Here is a 14,342-nt window from a genome sequence, read left to right as displayed (position 1 = left end):
CATCAACATATTAAATAAACTCTTTTCCTATTTTTTTTGCAATTGATGTTATTTTGATTTAAGGGTGGTTTACCCCCTCTTGAAACATTCGAGAAAGATAGAAAAAGAGTTTATTTGATATTTTAATGCATTAGAATATCATGCAAGAGCATGTTATTAAAATGTAGCATTAAAATATGTTTTGGTATTAAAAATTACATAAGAGTGTTTTGTGACATGGAAGTGTGTTTTACCTTGAAAATACATATATTACATAAAGTTTACATGAAACATGGTAACTTTAATGGATAATAACGATAAGAACATAAAAGAAGTAAAAGAACATAATTTTCTGTAATAATTTGGCTTGTGACGTTTGAAGGGGTGATTGGCCCAAGAAGTAAGTTTAGTCCCCAATAACACGAAAAATAATTATTGTTTAATTCTTGATAACCTCACAGAAAACGTATTCTTTCTTTAATACATGTCAAACAAACCTTCTTTGTTGGGGTGAAGAAAACTTCAACATAGGGTAGTTTGCCCATACAAAACAAACCCTTTCCGAAAAATTATAATTCCTTGTGAGATTTCGTATGCCAAAAAATATTTTATACCCACTAAAACTCAAAAAAATTCAATATGTTTATAAAAAATTCCAATTACTCCTGTTACACGTTAAATCTTTGCGGATTCCACCACTTTAAACCGAATATCCGAAGGTATAAAAAAAAACACGTGACGCTTAGTATTTTGAATACTATGACATACGTGCAAAAAACATCAAAGGGGGACACCTACCTAGGATTGCTTGTAAATCACAATTTATTGTATTTATTTTTTATCTCTGCTTGTATTACACACAGTAAATCCATTAGAATCTATTTACTCGTTGATTACAATTCCCCTCGCCTCCAACGAGACATTATATCGTTTCGGAAGATTCACGCGTTTACTGTTGCTGTAAGTCATGAATTATTCATGATTCCGTATCGTTTCGATGGGTCCTCAATGGACTATGGTTCCACGGACACGCACATACGATAAAATGGATGGAATTCGCATGTTAGGCTTGAAAAGGGAAAAGCTTAAAGATAATATTAACAATTGAAAAGAAAATGTACCACATCAGATATTTGCGATTTTCTATGAGTATAATATTTACAGTTACGAAGAAATAAAATTAAATGTGGAATGCAATAGCAGAAGCGTTAATTCTGGGTCGACCGTCGATTATCGAGTTCTCTCTAACAAATGCGCGGGAAAAACGTAATTATCCGCAAGTGTCCTCGCGGAGACGCAGCATTGTTTCTGCGAAGTTACTACTTTTTTCCGAGTATCTTTCCAGCTGTCTTATTCGCTATCTTTTAACATGTAAATTTAATAGTTCTTGGTGTTTCTAATGGACGGTTAAAAGACAAGCGAAATTAATGCGGCTGGGCGTATGGTGAATTTACATTTAGTGAATTAAAACATCGATTTACAGCACAATGAAATGGAAATTCCGGTGAATATGACTAGAATATTCGAGAATTTTGATTTAGACTTCGAATAAGCGTAAGTAAAATTTATTTAAATTAGACATAAATAAATTTCATTTTCTTTGATTTTAGTTAATGTGGAATAATCGAAAAAATTTGCGGGAAAGAGCGTCAGTAAATAATGATCGGAGTAATTGATTACCGTCGAAGCCGATGACTGGGTCAATGGTGACCCACAACAATATTTCATACAAATGTTATAATTATGTGAGTCCCTTCGTAGGCCGAAATGACTAACTCTACTTTTTGAATTTTTTTCAAATTTTTAATATTAAAGGACTCGATTATTGTTTAAATTTTTATATTTTTGTATAGAGTTATTTGTCTTAGCAAACGAACGGATCGTATACAAGGCGCTATTTGAAAGGAAAAAATCAGCTGACTGGGTTTATCGACGGGCCACCGATGACCCAGTCATGGGAAACCACAGACTAAATTGCTAGCTCCACAGGGCTTTTTTTACAACCACAGCGTTTCATTTAGTTAATAAATACACGTTAACAAAATTCACCCGCAAAGTCATCGTGTACCGTGAACTGTGGTAAACTTGTAACATTCGAACTGTTCGAATCATTTGGAACGTTCAAATCGTTTGAACCGTTTGAAATCGTCGAACTGTTCGAAATGTTTGAAACGTTCGATCTGTTTGAATCGTTTGAAACGTTCGAAACGTTAAAAATGACCGAACTCTGTTCGGACTATTCGAACGTCTTATGTTTAAAAATGTTCAAATATGTTTGGACTGTTCGTCCACGAACCCATTACTAATCATTTGGAACATCTAAAACGATTGAACTGTTTGAAACGTTTGAAACTACCAGACACTGTTCGAGCTGTTTGAATATCCTGAGTATGAGAATATCCAGACATGTTTGGACCGTTTATTTATATAACTGGTCATTAATATCCCGACACACTACAACTCTATTCGAACTATTTGAACATCCTGTGTTTAAAAATGTCCAAACATGTTTGGACCGTTTGTTCGCAGACTCATCACTAATATCGTGACACTATACAACTATCTTCGAACTATTTGAACGTCCCGTATTTGGAAATGTCCAAACTTGTTTGACCTGTTCTGTTCACCGATTCATTATTATCGTGACATTATACAGAAAATCAAAGATGGCGCATCGATCTTCGAAGCAACGCATCTCTAATACCCTATTCCCAACAGTTCTCGGGACGAAGATGAGCGTGAAGAATCGGAATCATGATCGCCCAATTATTAGACTGATTATGAGTAAGGTCGAGCGCCGAGGAGAGATGGGTCCTCGGCGGCCCCCGAGCGGGTCTCGACCGGCCACCTGGTGGGGACCATTTCTATATAATCGACGATGGAGGCGCCCGTCTCTTCATACACCTATCAGTAATCACGTTCCTTTCGCTGTCGTACATTCTTCCTTCGAACCACACACGTTTCGGGAGTTATAACAAAAAAAAAAACACAGAAAACAAGTGAGACAAGGTGAGTGACGTATATAACTGTACCTGGTGCCATTTTTTTGGTCCCCGTTTCGAAAACATCCTCGAGAATCGGAATTTTTCCAGTGCTAACCCGGAAAAAAAGTGAAATTGGTAACTGTTGTAGAATCTCGGTTGTGTCGAGTATATGGGACGTTCGGAACATAAGGCGTAACTTTTGAACTAATCGATTTTCGGCCTAAGTACCCTAATACTTTTTTAAAGGGAATGGCAAATATGTATTAATTGGTGAATAAAAAAATATCCAATTCTATTCGAAAAAATTCAGGTGATTTTGAGTTTTTATTGAATAAAAAGTTTCTTAGCAATATTTACTGGTGCAATTTGTTGTCGACTGAATACTGACTAACTTTTGTTCGAAACATTTTTTTGTCAAATTAATTATAACTACTATAATACATCGTTATCTGAGTCAGAACAAAAATCAGTGTTAGTATCTGACGATTGAATATATGATTGATTATTATAATTCTTTACATCTCTGTATTCATATATTTTTATTTTTTTTATACTATGGTATGGTTGGACCTAACTGTATAATACATCTGTTTAATAAGGGGTCCTATGGCATGAGCTAAAGTGTTAATAACGATTCAATTTTTTCCGTTTCCGGCCAACTTGGGCTGCTGAACTTGATTTTAATGCAAAGTTTATTATCTACTAAATTGAACAAAGTTGTTTTTTTAAAGCCTCTTCAAAATTGTTAAATATTATCCATAAAAATTAAGATAATTTGTTACTATTTTGGTAAATATGACTCACTAATAATAAACTCAATTTATAAGGACCAAACTAAATGCATAAATAATTACTAAATAGCAAGTGGACAAAAAAATAAACAGATTTTCACAATAAACCTTACGTTCCAATTGCAACAACAACTTGGTATATTGAATAAAAATTTTAAGTAATACTATAAACAACATTTTGTTACTAACATTTTAGGACAGAAAAATTTATAGATCTGGTAGTTTGATTTTTTTACACTTGTCCATTGGGCAACACACTATGCGACGGAATGATCGAACGATATTTTCGTTTAACACTTTAACAACCCCAACCCGCAAAAATTTCAAAACTTTCTTGTTTAACAATTACTAAAATCGTAAAGGTGTTTTCTTTTTTAGAAATTGTGTTGAGTTTTAATTTATTATACACTTTGCGATATAACTATATTATGTTAGATTGTATTATGTATAGGGTGATACAAAAACAGGGTTCATAACTTTTGGGATAGATAGTATTCACCAAAGATGAAAAAAAATTTTAATACACATGGATAGAAATTAATATTTTCAAACTTATAAACAATTTTTCGTTTCGGCTAAAACAACTGACTTTCTAGCTTCGAGCGCTATTGTACCGTGTGAAAACAAGGAAACTTTCTGTAACCAAGAAAAGAAGAAATGATAAGGTAATTCATTGTTTCGAAACAATTGGATTTTGCAAAAACAATTATGTATAACTTTGAAAATATTCATTTTTTGACCCATGTTTATTAGGACATGTATTTTCCAATATTTCATCATTTGGCAAACACTATTTACTTCAGAAATTATGAACCCTTTTTTTGTTTCACCCTGTATATTATACATGTGAATGTACAATTGGTCACAAAAGTATTCGGCCACCATAGACATTAAACGAATTCGCAATTATTACTGGACAATCAACTATTATTCAAAAATTTTTTCAATTAAGTCAGTAATACCTATCTATTGATCCATTAGGTATAAAGAACTGTCTTTTTCGTAGTGTCGATTTATTTCAAATATTGTACATCCAATACTAGATTCACATTCTAATACAATTAATACGTATTTTACATTTATTATACCGAATAGACCATTCAAAATCACCTACTTGAACAATAGAACTATAAAAAGGGGAATCAATTTTGAAAAGAAAAATTTGTTTAATCCAAAAATGGTCTAAAATGTCCGTCTCTTAAATTGGTTCTATTTATTTTACATACAACAAAATGTTTCCTTTCTGTTATAGTGTTTTTTAAAGATTGGTTCACCTAATATTTAACGTATTTTGTATTGATCACATAAAAAAATGTCTCTTCTACGTGTTGATTATTTTTATAAGATCCACTGTCTATTTCGTTTTGTAATTTCTTACGTAACAAAGTGTCCATTTAGCACGTCGGTGTTTAATTAAAATAGACCGAAGCTCGCTTAGAAGAACCATTAGTCTGGTCTCTAAAAGGCAGCGTCGGGATCGTTATAGATCGATCGCGGGGTCGATTTACGATGGAAAAAAATCCATTCGTAAGATGAACGATCCATAAAAAGTGCCATGAAAGTTCGATATACATATATCGACACTCCCTAGGAGAAACTCCCGTTGACTTAAGGAAACCGACGCGTCCGCAAATCGCGATCTTATCTGCGTCTGTTAGTTATTCACCGCTCGAGCTCTCACTAATTTTTTGCTGTCTAGATCGAAACTATTCTGTACAGTATTCTTCTACGATAACATTAACAGTAATTAACACAGATGTCGACCTTTTACTTCATTTTCTGTTAACCAATAAATAATAAAAATCTGTTTGATCGTTGCACTTGAAATTGTCGGCCGACACTTTATATTTTAATCCATTTCGATAGAATTTTTAATTTTTCTTGAAAAATTTCTTCAAGCTTTGAATAGTCAAGCAAAGATTCTTAATTTGGTGGTAAATTTGAGGACTGTAAATATAAATGTAGTAATGAATTTAAGAAATGTGGATAGAAATTTAATAATATAGGGAAAAGCCACTCACATTTCAACATTCTATTATACGAACCTTCTGCTATTCGGACGCTCTACTATCCGAACGTTCTACTATCCGAACATTTCTGTTATCCCAACGTGGAATTATCCGAAAGTTCTACTATGCGAACGACCTGTTCTCTAAACCTTCTATTAACCCAACGTTCTATTATGCGAACGTTCTACTATCCGAACATTTCTGTTACCCAAACGTTCTATTATCCGAACGTTCTACTATCCGAACGTTCTATTATGTGAACGTTCTACTATCTGAACGTTTCTGTTATTCAAACGTTCTACTATTTGAACGTTTCTGTTATTCAAACGTTCTGTTATCCCAACGTTATGTTATCCCAATGTTCTGTTATCCGAACGTTCTACTATGCCAACGATCTACTATCTTGGCGTTCTATTATTCGAACATTCAACTATCCTAACATTCTATTATTCGAACGTTCTATTATCCGAACGATCTATTGTCCGAGCGTTCTATAATCCGAATGTTCTATTGTCCGAACGTTTTATTGTCTGAACGTTCTGTTATCCGAGCATTCTATGATCCGAACAGAGTGTCTCCCGATAATAGATGCCATCTCCTATTACAAATATCTACTGCTTACATGCAATGTATACTTTCTTTTGTCTGATCGAACTCTACGTTTATGTTGAAAAATTTCTGTAATTTGTCAGCCAAAATAATACGGGATCCATAAATATTCAAGGAAAGTGTCAATTTTCTTGATATCTGTTTAAATAAAAGAAGTTTAGTATCATAAAAGTTGGTTCCTCTATTGTCTGAACACTTGCGTCTCTATTAGTTCGTATGTGGAAGGCTCTACTGTAAGTTAAACGAAAATATTAAAATTTGATTTGTCGTAGAAGATTAGAACTCTTGTATGGTAACTTTCGTAACTCACGGTACTAATTTATCGCTAACTACACTTCAAAGTAAATCTGGATAACGAGAAACACGCGATTTCATTTGAAGAAGCGTTATGGACGCTTTGTGTTGCATCAGCGTCATTGTGCTCGAAGGAAAAGGAGTTTATATCTTGGAAAGATAATCGAAAAGCAGCGTAACTCGATTTCTATAATCATCTTCATTAAAATATTATAGTGTTGTTCTAATACACAGAGTGGGCCAATAGTAACGATGTGAATTTGTATCACGTACATTTCCGTCCAAATGTATTGGAACACTTATCAAACTTGAAGAATAAAAAACAAAAGTATTGATAGTATCGAATACGTATTTTCTAGTGAAATTGTGACATCATAATAGCAAATACGAATATAAATGTAATGTCATAAGTGAGGCACAATATATACAGGGTGTTTCATAATATACAATATACAGTATTTTTTACCACCATAGAAAATACAACACTAAAGAAATTTTACAGACTAGTTGATGGAGAAATTATATTTTAGGAACATTATTTCAATTTATGGACTACAATTTATTTCCAAAGGTCTTAAAGTAAACAAAAATACTTTTCTTTTCAGATGATGTTGGTGCCACTGGCCGTGGTGCTGATCGCGGCGCTCGTCGTCGCTGAGCCCGCCATAAACGAAATTCGGCCCCAGAGCAACAGACCAGGAAGATTCCTCTCCCTCCCCGTGCCGCAGAAGTGTGCAAACCGTGAGTAGACTTTTCATTCCACGATTTCGACACTCCTTTCTCTCTCTTCCCCGTATTCACACGAGACTACAGAGCTACAAAGTGAAATCTCTACTGTCTCGAACATCAAGGTTTATATCTGAACATCACAATCAACGACTGATGAGCCCCTTTTACGTTCTTACAATTAACGTTTAATTAACCCAATATTAAGCAATAAAATATAGTAAGATTTTTTGTTATTTATAAAATTACATACCTAGCTGGAACAAGAAATAGTGTGGCGAAAAAATTATTAAGCAAATCCCCTTTCATAAAAGGGGATACCCTCTTTCAATAATTCAATTTAATTTATTAACAGGTATTCAACCTTTATAGTACAGTTACGTAAATATAGTAATAATGTAAATTGCTTGGAAAATATTTTGCATTAACGCAACATTGCTACAAGCCATTCACATTTCAACATTCTATTATCCGAACCTTCTGCTATCCGAACGCTCTACTATCCGAACGTTCTACTATCCGAATGTTCTACTATCCGAACGTTCTGCTATCCGAACATTTCTGCCACTTGAACGTTTTGTTATCCCAACGTTCTATTATCCGAACGTCCTACTATGCGAACATTCTACTATCCGAACATCCTGTTATGCAAACGTTCTATTAACTCAACGTTCTACTATCCGAACATTTCTCTTATCTGAACGTGTTAAAAACTTTTCTACAATTTCTATTTATATATTCTTCTTATTATTACTTTCATCATCCTTTTGTGTTCAATTTTTCTTAGTTTTGAAATAAAATTCCCATTTCGGTACATAATTTATTCAAATAGAAGTGACAGCCTTTCGTGAACAAACTTGTGAGTCACTGTATATACTCATAGAATCATAATTAACGATAACTAGGATTTTTTCCATCTTGTCCTACAACAAGTCCAAAGAAGATGCAACTGGTATTAATACAAGTATCTTGAAAAAATTGAATACACCAATCTGGAGTGTAAATTAAAAGAAATGTGAAACATTATTTTGAGGTGGCTGGTTGAGGATTCAAAAGAACACGAGTTCAAGTTCCTCTCACCAAATCCATCTTTTTCCAAGGTTTCTACATTACAGATGATGCAAAGACAAATAAATCCCTGTGTAGAAGGTGCAAAAACGCTCGTTAACCTGACCCACAACACCAAATCCAAAAGAGGCCAAACAGCCGATACCCTAAAATGTATATTGCTTTCCCTTTCGAAGTTCCATATTGACGACTGCTAGGTGACCGTTAGGAAACACTTGAGAAACTTTCGAACTCTAGTGTTTTTTTTTTTATCTGTTTGCGTTACATATATGAATTAGAACAGACTTGCCGAAAGGAATGGCCCTAGCGCCATTTAGTCCCCCACCGCTTGTAGTAGAGATAAAAGGATGTCTTGTAGGGGGACACAAAAGTAAGAGGAGTATTTCGTTAGCTCCACTTTCGATGTTTGTTATTTGCGTTTAGGAAGTGATATTGCGCGACGAGGAAAGTGAATGGGAGCACCGAAAGTGAGCGAAACAGAGCAACAGGAGCCAAAACAGGTGATGATAAATCAGACAGATAAGCTGGAATATCTAATGCGTTGTCATTCGCTAACGAAAAAAGGAATGTTCACATTATTTACGTGACACTATTAAATTATAATTCCAAAACAATGACTGTAATATTTTTGGGATACTGATAGAATCAAAAGTGCACACTGGTCCAATTTTTAGAATTCCAAAACAATGACAGCAATATTTTGAAAAAAAAAGTAGTAGATCTAATGGTTTTATAGAATTAGTGTACACTGTGCTCCAATTATTACAATTCCAAAACAAGAACTGTACTACATATTTTGGAGAAAGTGTTGAAACTAAGGGTGCAATATGTTCCAACGATTAGAATCCCAAAACAATGACTGCAATATTTTGAAAAAAGTAGTTCATCTAATGGTTTTACAGAATTAGTGCACACTGTGGTGCAATTATTACAATTCCAAAACAAGAACTGTAATATATTGGGGAAAGTGATGGAACTAAGGGTGTAATATGGTCCAACTACTAGAATCCCAAAACAATAACTGCAAAATTTCGAGGAAAGTAATCGATCTAAATATACACTGTGGCCCAATCATCAGAATTCCAAAACAACGACTGCAATATTTTGAGAATAATGGTAGTTCCAAGTGTACACTGTAGTCCAATTATCAGAATTCCAAAACAACGAAACCCGAGGTCGATGACTTCTGGGATCCAAGAACGGGACAATTGCCGGAGCGCCTCCGCCAATCCAGGGCATTTAAATGCGCGGGCACGTTCCTACCAGCGCGACTGAAAGAAATCGAGGTTAAACCGGCCGATACACACGCCAAGATGGCACTCGCGCAATCCCACGCTGTCGCGTATTCTTAAAAGTAGGCACGTGACATCCAGCAGCTACCTGGTCCCCATTGTGCAAGCACGCAGCCGGTGCTACGTTCGTTCTTAACACCAGAGGCTCAGACACGGTTTACTTAGGAGGGGAAGTCCCCAAGTATAATCGTCCCATCACTGACGAGGTATAAGAATAGACATTTTATTTTATGGGAGTTGGTGGCCCACCTAAACTGTAATACCGACACCTTAAAAAGCCTATGATTGTAGCGACCTCTACGTTTTGAGCACGGTGAATCTGCGGTGGGTAATGACACTAAAATGGAAATGGGGTACGTAACCCCAGAAAAGTGGGCCGCACAAATACATTGGATGAAATGTCTACTCCTATACCTCGTCTGTAATCCCATTTTAATCAGCTTTTGTAAGTTTGTAGTACATGATGCCTTTTTGAGCTGTCGTGACTTTGGGTGGAATCCTCTCAATTGGGATGCTATGTGATACCCTTGAGGATACCAGCAGCTAAATATGTACAGTACCGCTTAAAAGTATTCGTATACCCTTTAAGGGGACTTTCCTTTTCAAAATTGAAAAAAAAAGACACCTTTTTAATAGTAAAAATTCGTACGTAAATAAGTAAAAATTCAAACGGGATTCTATTCGTGAGACTTAAAACTAGACAAGAAACCACTAAAATATTTTATTTTTTGTATTTTTTATCGTTTTATACGTATTTTTCCGAAAAATTCGAAAAATCACTCTTTTTTGGGGGCAATTCACCCCTGTATAAAAAAGGGGGGGGGTAGTTTTATGAATTTTTAGAGGTTTATTGTCTAGTTTTAAGTCTCACGAATAGAATCCCGTTTGAATTTTTACTTAATTTTTTACAGGACGTCTGCAAAGTGTCGCACCGCTTAAAACGTGGCTTTTTGGAAGACGCCCTCTACAGCGGTCGTGGTGAACTAAAAGTGCTAGAAAAAATTTCTTTATGTTCTTAATAATATATATAATAGCGTCCAAAAGGAATTATGTTTCTAAATATAATAGTTTTTTTATAAAGAAATATTAAAAAAGTGTCTTTTTTTTTCAATTTTGAATGGGAAAGTCCCCTTAAAACGGAACAACTTTTTTAAAATTGATCCAAATGACTTGAGTTCTTTTGTGAAATTGGAGACATTAGTTTACTAAATGATGTGTAACAAAAAATCGAAAAATTTGCAATTGGTCGGAATCGCCAAGAAAATAGTAAAGGTCGTTTTTTACAACTTTTTAATCTGAGACTACAATGAAAATTTAATAAATACATATCGAAGATTTATGTTAATTATATAAATGTTGAAAATTTCATCAAAATCAAGTTGATACAGAAACGAGCGGCAGCCATCAAAAGATGTAGGAATTGTTAGATTTACTACAGTTTTAGGTCGAAAGTCGGGAAAAACTGTGATTTTCAACATTTTTAATCGTTTATATCTCGTAACAACGTTCACCGATTTTGATGAAATGTTCAACATGTATATAACTAACGAAGAACCGTGTTATACGAGGGTTCCCAATTTGTAAACCGCTATGTACTAAAACCCGTGTTATACGAGGGTTCCTATAATCTTTAGACCGTGCCGTTATCAAAACTATGGTTTCAAAGGACCGTGTTATACAAGGGCTTCCACAATTTTTGAAATTTTGAACCGTGTTTCAAAGTACCGTGTTATACGAGGGTTATTTGGTAATACCTTCTTATTTCATTAACTACGGCCACATTTCACGAAATACCATACAGCAATTTCATGACATCTACTCAGAGCGTGTTAGCGTCAATTATCATGAGGCGATTACGACAACTACATTAGAAGGCTCCGGTTCCCCTCGATTCTGCTTATCGCGAGGACGAGAAAGTGCACACACATCCTGGAGACGCTACTTTGCATTCCTCGTCGCCTCGGTGACCCGTTAACGAGAACACGCTCAGTAAAGTCACCTGTACTTATTCACACTTGACTCATCCGAGAGGTGGGCAATTCTGGGACGCACCTTATTGTTAGCACGCGAGACTGTAGTCACCGAAATGAAATGTCTGTCACATGGCCGTCGCCATGTTATCAGCGGGGGGGGGGGGGGGCAAAATTTATTTTAAGCTAAATGTCATATTATTTTAAATGGATTTTAGATTTATTTTTACATATAAAATATTTGTTACTGTAATATAATATTTTTGTTCCCTGGATGGTGGGGGGGGGGGCAAATTTAATTTAAGATAAATTGAAGATTACTTTAATAGAATTTAAACTTTATTTTTAGATACGAAATATTAGTTAATATAATATTTTTCTTTTGTGGGGAGGAGGGGAATCCAAATTTTTGCCTATAGGGTAGAGCAAATGCCATTTTTTTTCTTTTTAGAGACGGAGCAAGTATCCCTCTATGCCACCCCTTGGCTACGTTCATGGTAAACCCTCCTACGATTTTCGGGTCTATTGCGATCCAATCACGTACTTTCCTTCGTTTAACACAGTTACGAGTTTACACACATTTTAAGGTTGTCACTTCAGAAATTATTTTACTGTATTTGCATTGACATCCACCTGTTTAGATATCACTGATGTGTAATATGTTGATTTTCATGAAATTTAGGTTGCCAGGTAGCACACTGAAAAATATCTGACAGGGACTCTTTTTTTTCAGTTCTCATGTCTATATTTAGAGGGTGAAAATAAGTTTTTTTTAAACCCCTAAAAATATAGTTTGCTCCATATCTCACAAAGTATTCGGTTTAGAATAAAAATGTTTAATCTGAAAATCACTAGAACTATCAAAAGTTAACGTATACTAAATTAAATTATATAACATTGTAATATGTATAGATAATATCTAATACAATTTAACGTAATTTAGTGTAATATGAAATATACATATGTATAATAAATCATTATAATAGATTCAAGCGAAATCACCTTTATGATTCCAGTGATTGTAAAACAAGTAATTCGAAATCATACATTATAAATTATAATCTAGAAAATTGTACAATTATGTAATGTAATACTTGGACATGTAATGAAACGGGGAAAAATTCTACTGATTAGTGGTTTTCACGTCTACGAAACACAACATACGTTCAAGCAACAGAACTTTCTCTTTTAATGGGATGTTGCACTTACAATGTTAATTTACAATCATCCATGACGTCAACTACAATAAATGTATTTTTACGATCTCGTAGGTTCTAGTGAAAATAATACTTCCTTCTCGTTAGTCTACTTATTATTAATCGCTTTATTAACGAAACAAGGCTTTGTGTTTCTTTTGTTTTGTTGTTTTGCAGTTTATTACTGTTTTATCTTAATCAACAGAAGATTTGTACTCAATGATATCCAGTCATCTCTCATTAAACAAGATTCAGTGGACTGTCGTAAGAATGAAACTTATTATAATAATAAGTATTCTTATGAAGAAGGTTTCATAAGAATTATTAATATAATTACTAATATTACATTAAATAATAATAATTATTATTATTATTATAATATTACATAATATTTATAATGATATTCATAATTCTGTATTATTTTTATATATGTAATATTTAAAAATGTTAATTTATAATATAATAACAATGATTATAATATTATATTAATAATACTTATACTATCGATTAAAATTTAACAAAAAAATAAGAACTACAATTCTGGTAACGAAAATTCTATCGACTAATAAGAATTAGTATTATTATAATAACATTTAAATATCTCCCTCACAAAAAATAATATTTCTCTAAATTATAATTAAGCAAATTATTTTCTGTGAATTCCCTTTACATTCTACATTTCTTTTTATATAATCAACACTGGACTCATGCTCGACGTTGTCAACTCATCCAGCATCAAAAAGATTCATCAAAATTTTCAAGAAAACAATTTCTCCCGATAGAATAAATATTATTCCTTCGGATTCTGATTTATCACTAACTTCATTTCCATCGACAACAGACTCGATGCTCGACCAATGTTCACTCAACCAACGTTAAAAAAAAGATGAAAAAAAAAACGTTAAAATTATCGTCTGAATATCTAATTGGAACCTGATTATTGCACAATAGATTCCATTCGAAAGTGAGCATTAGAGGCTATTAGGATTCTTTTTCTTCGAAAGGCAAACGAGTCAATCGTCGTCGTTATTCGCGAGCGAGCATTGTCGAGTCAGATGAATTAATCCACCGAGGATTTATATGTCAACGATGTGACGATGAAAGAAAAAATTACTTAATCATTAGCCAAGCCGATTAATAGCGTTGTCGATGCTTTTAAAGGCGTCATCTCGACGACACATCCGTTGGAACATGATCGATACACCGTAGATTTTATGCATTTATGCCACACCACGCGTAAACGATACAGTAAAATCTGTTTCAAGGTACAATATCATTTGTATTTTTCTTCGTGAGACTTTTCATTGGCCCTCTGATGACAACCTTAGGTCGCTCGAGACCCAGGAACCGTAAAAATACAAGCGAAAAATTTCGAAGGAATCATTACGCAACATTTCTGGGCGGGTCAAAAATGACCCGGGGTC

The 14,342-nt window shown here is 34.1% G+C and overlaps 1 protein-coding gene across 1 annotated transcript in view; it reads left to right on the top strand.

Moving 5' to 3' along the window:
- The first annotated feature begins 2,893 nt into the window (after positions 1 to 2,893).
- The window catches only part of LOC107185553, a 30,976-nt gene continuing 19,527 nt past the window's right edge, over positions 2,894 to 14,342 (top strand). The window contains exons 1-2 of the mRNA XM_015573256.1: positions 2,894 to 2,988; positions 7,272 to 7,407. Coding sequence (XP_015428742.1) covers positions 7,272 to 7,407 — 136 coding nt within the window. The 5' untranslated portion in view covers positions 2,894 to 2,988. The remainder of the gene's footprint in view (positions 2,989 to 7,271; positions 7,408 to 14,342) is intronic.

The sequence above is a fragment of the Dufourea novaeangliae genome, unplaced genomic scaffold (genome assembly GCF_001272555.1).
Source record: "Dufourea novaeangliae isolate 0120121106 unplaced genomic scaffold, ASM127255v1 scaffold48, whole genome shotgun sequence".
In the NCBI taxonomy this organism is placed as follows: Eukaryota; Metazoa; Arthropoda; class Insecta; order Hymenoptera; family Halictidae; genus Dufourea; species Dufourea novaeangliae.
The sequence above is the reverse complement of the archived record's forward strand: the minus strand, read 5'-3'. Positions and strand labels throughout refer to the sequence as shown.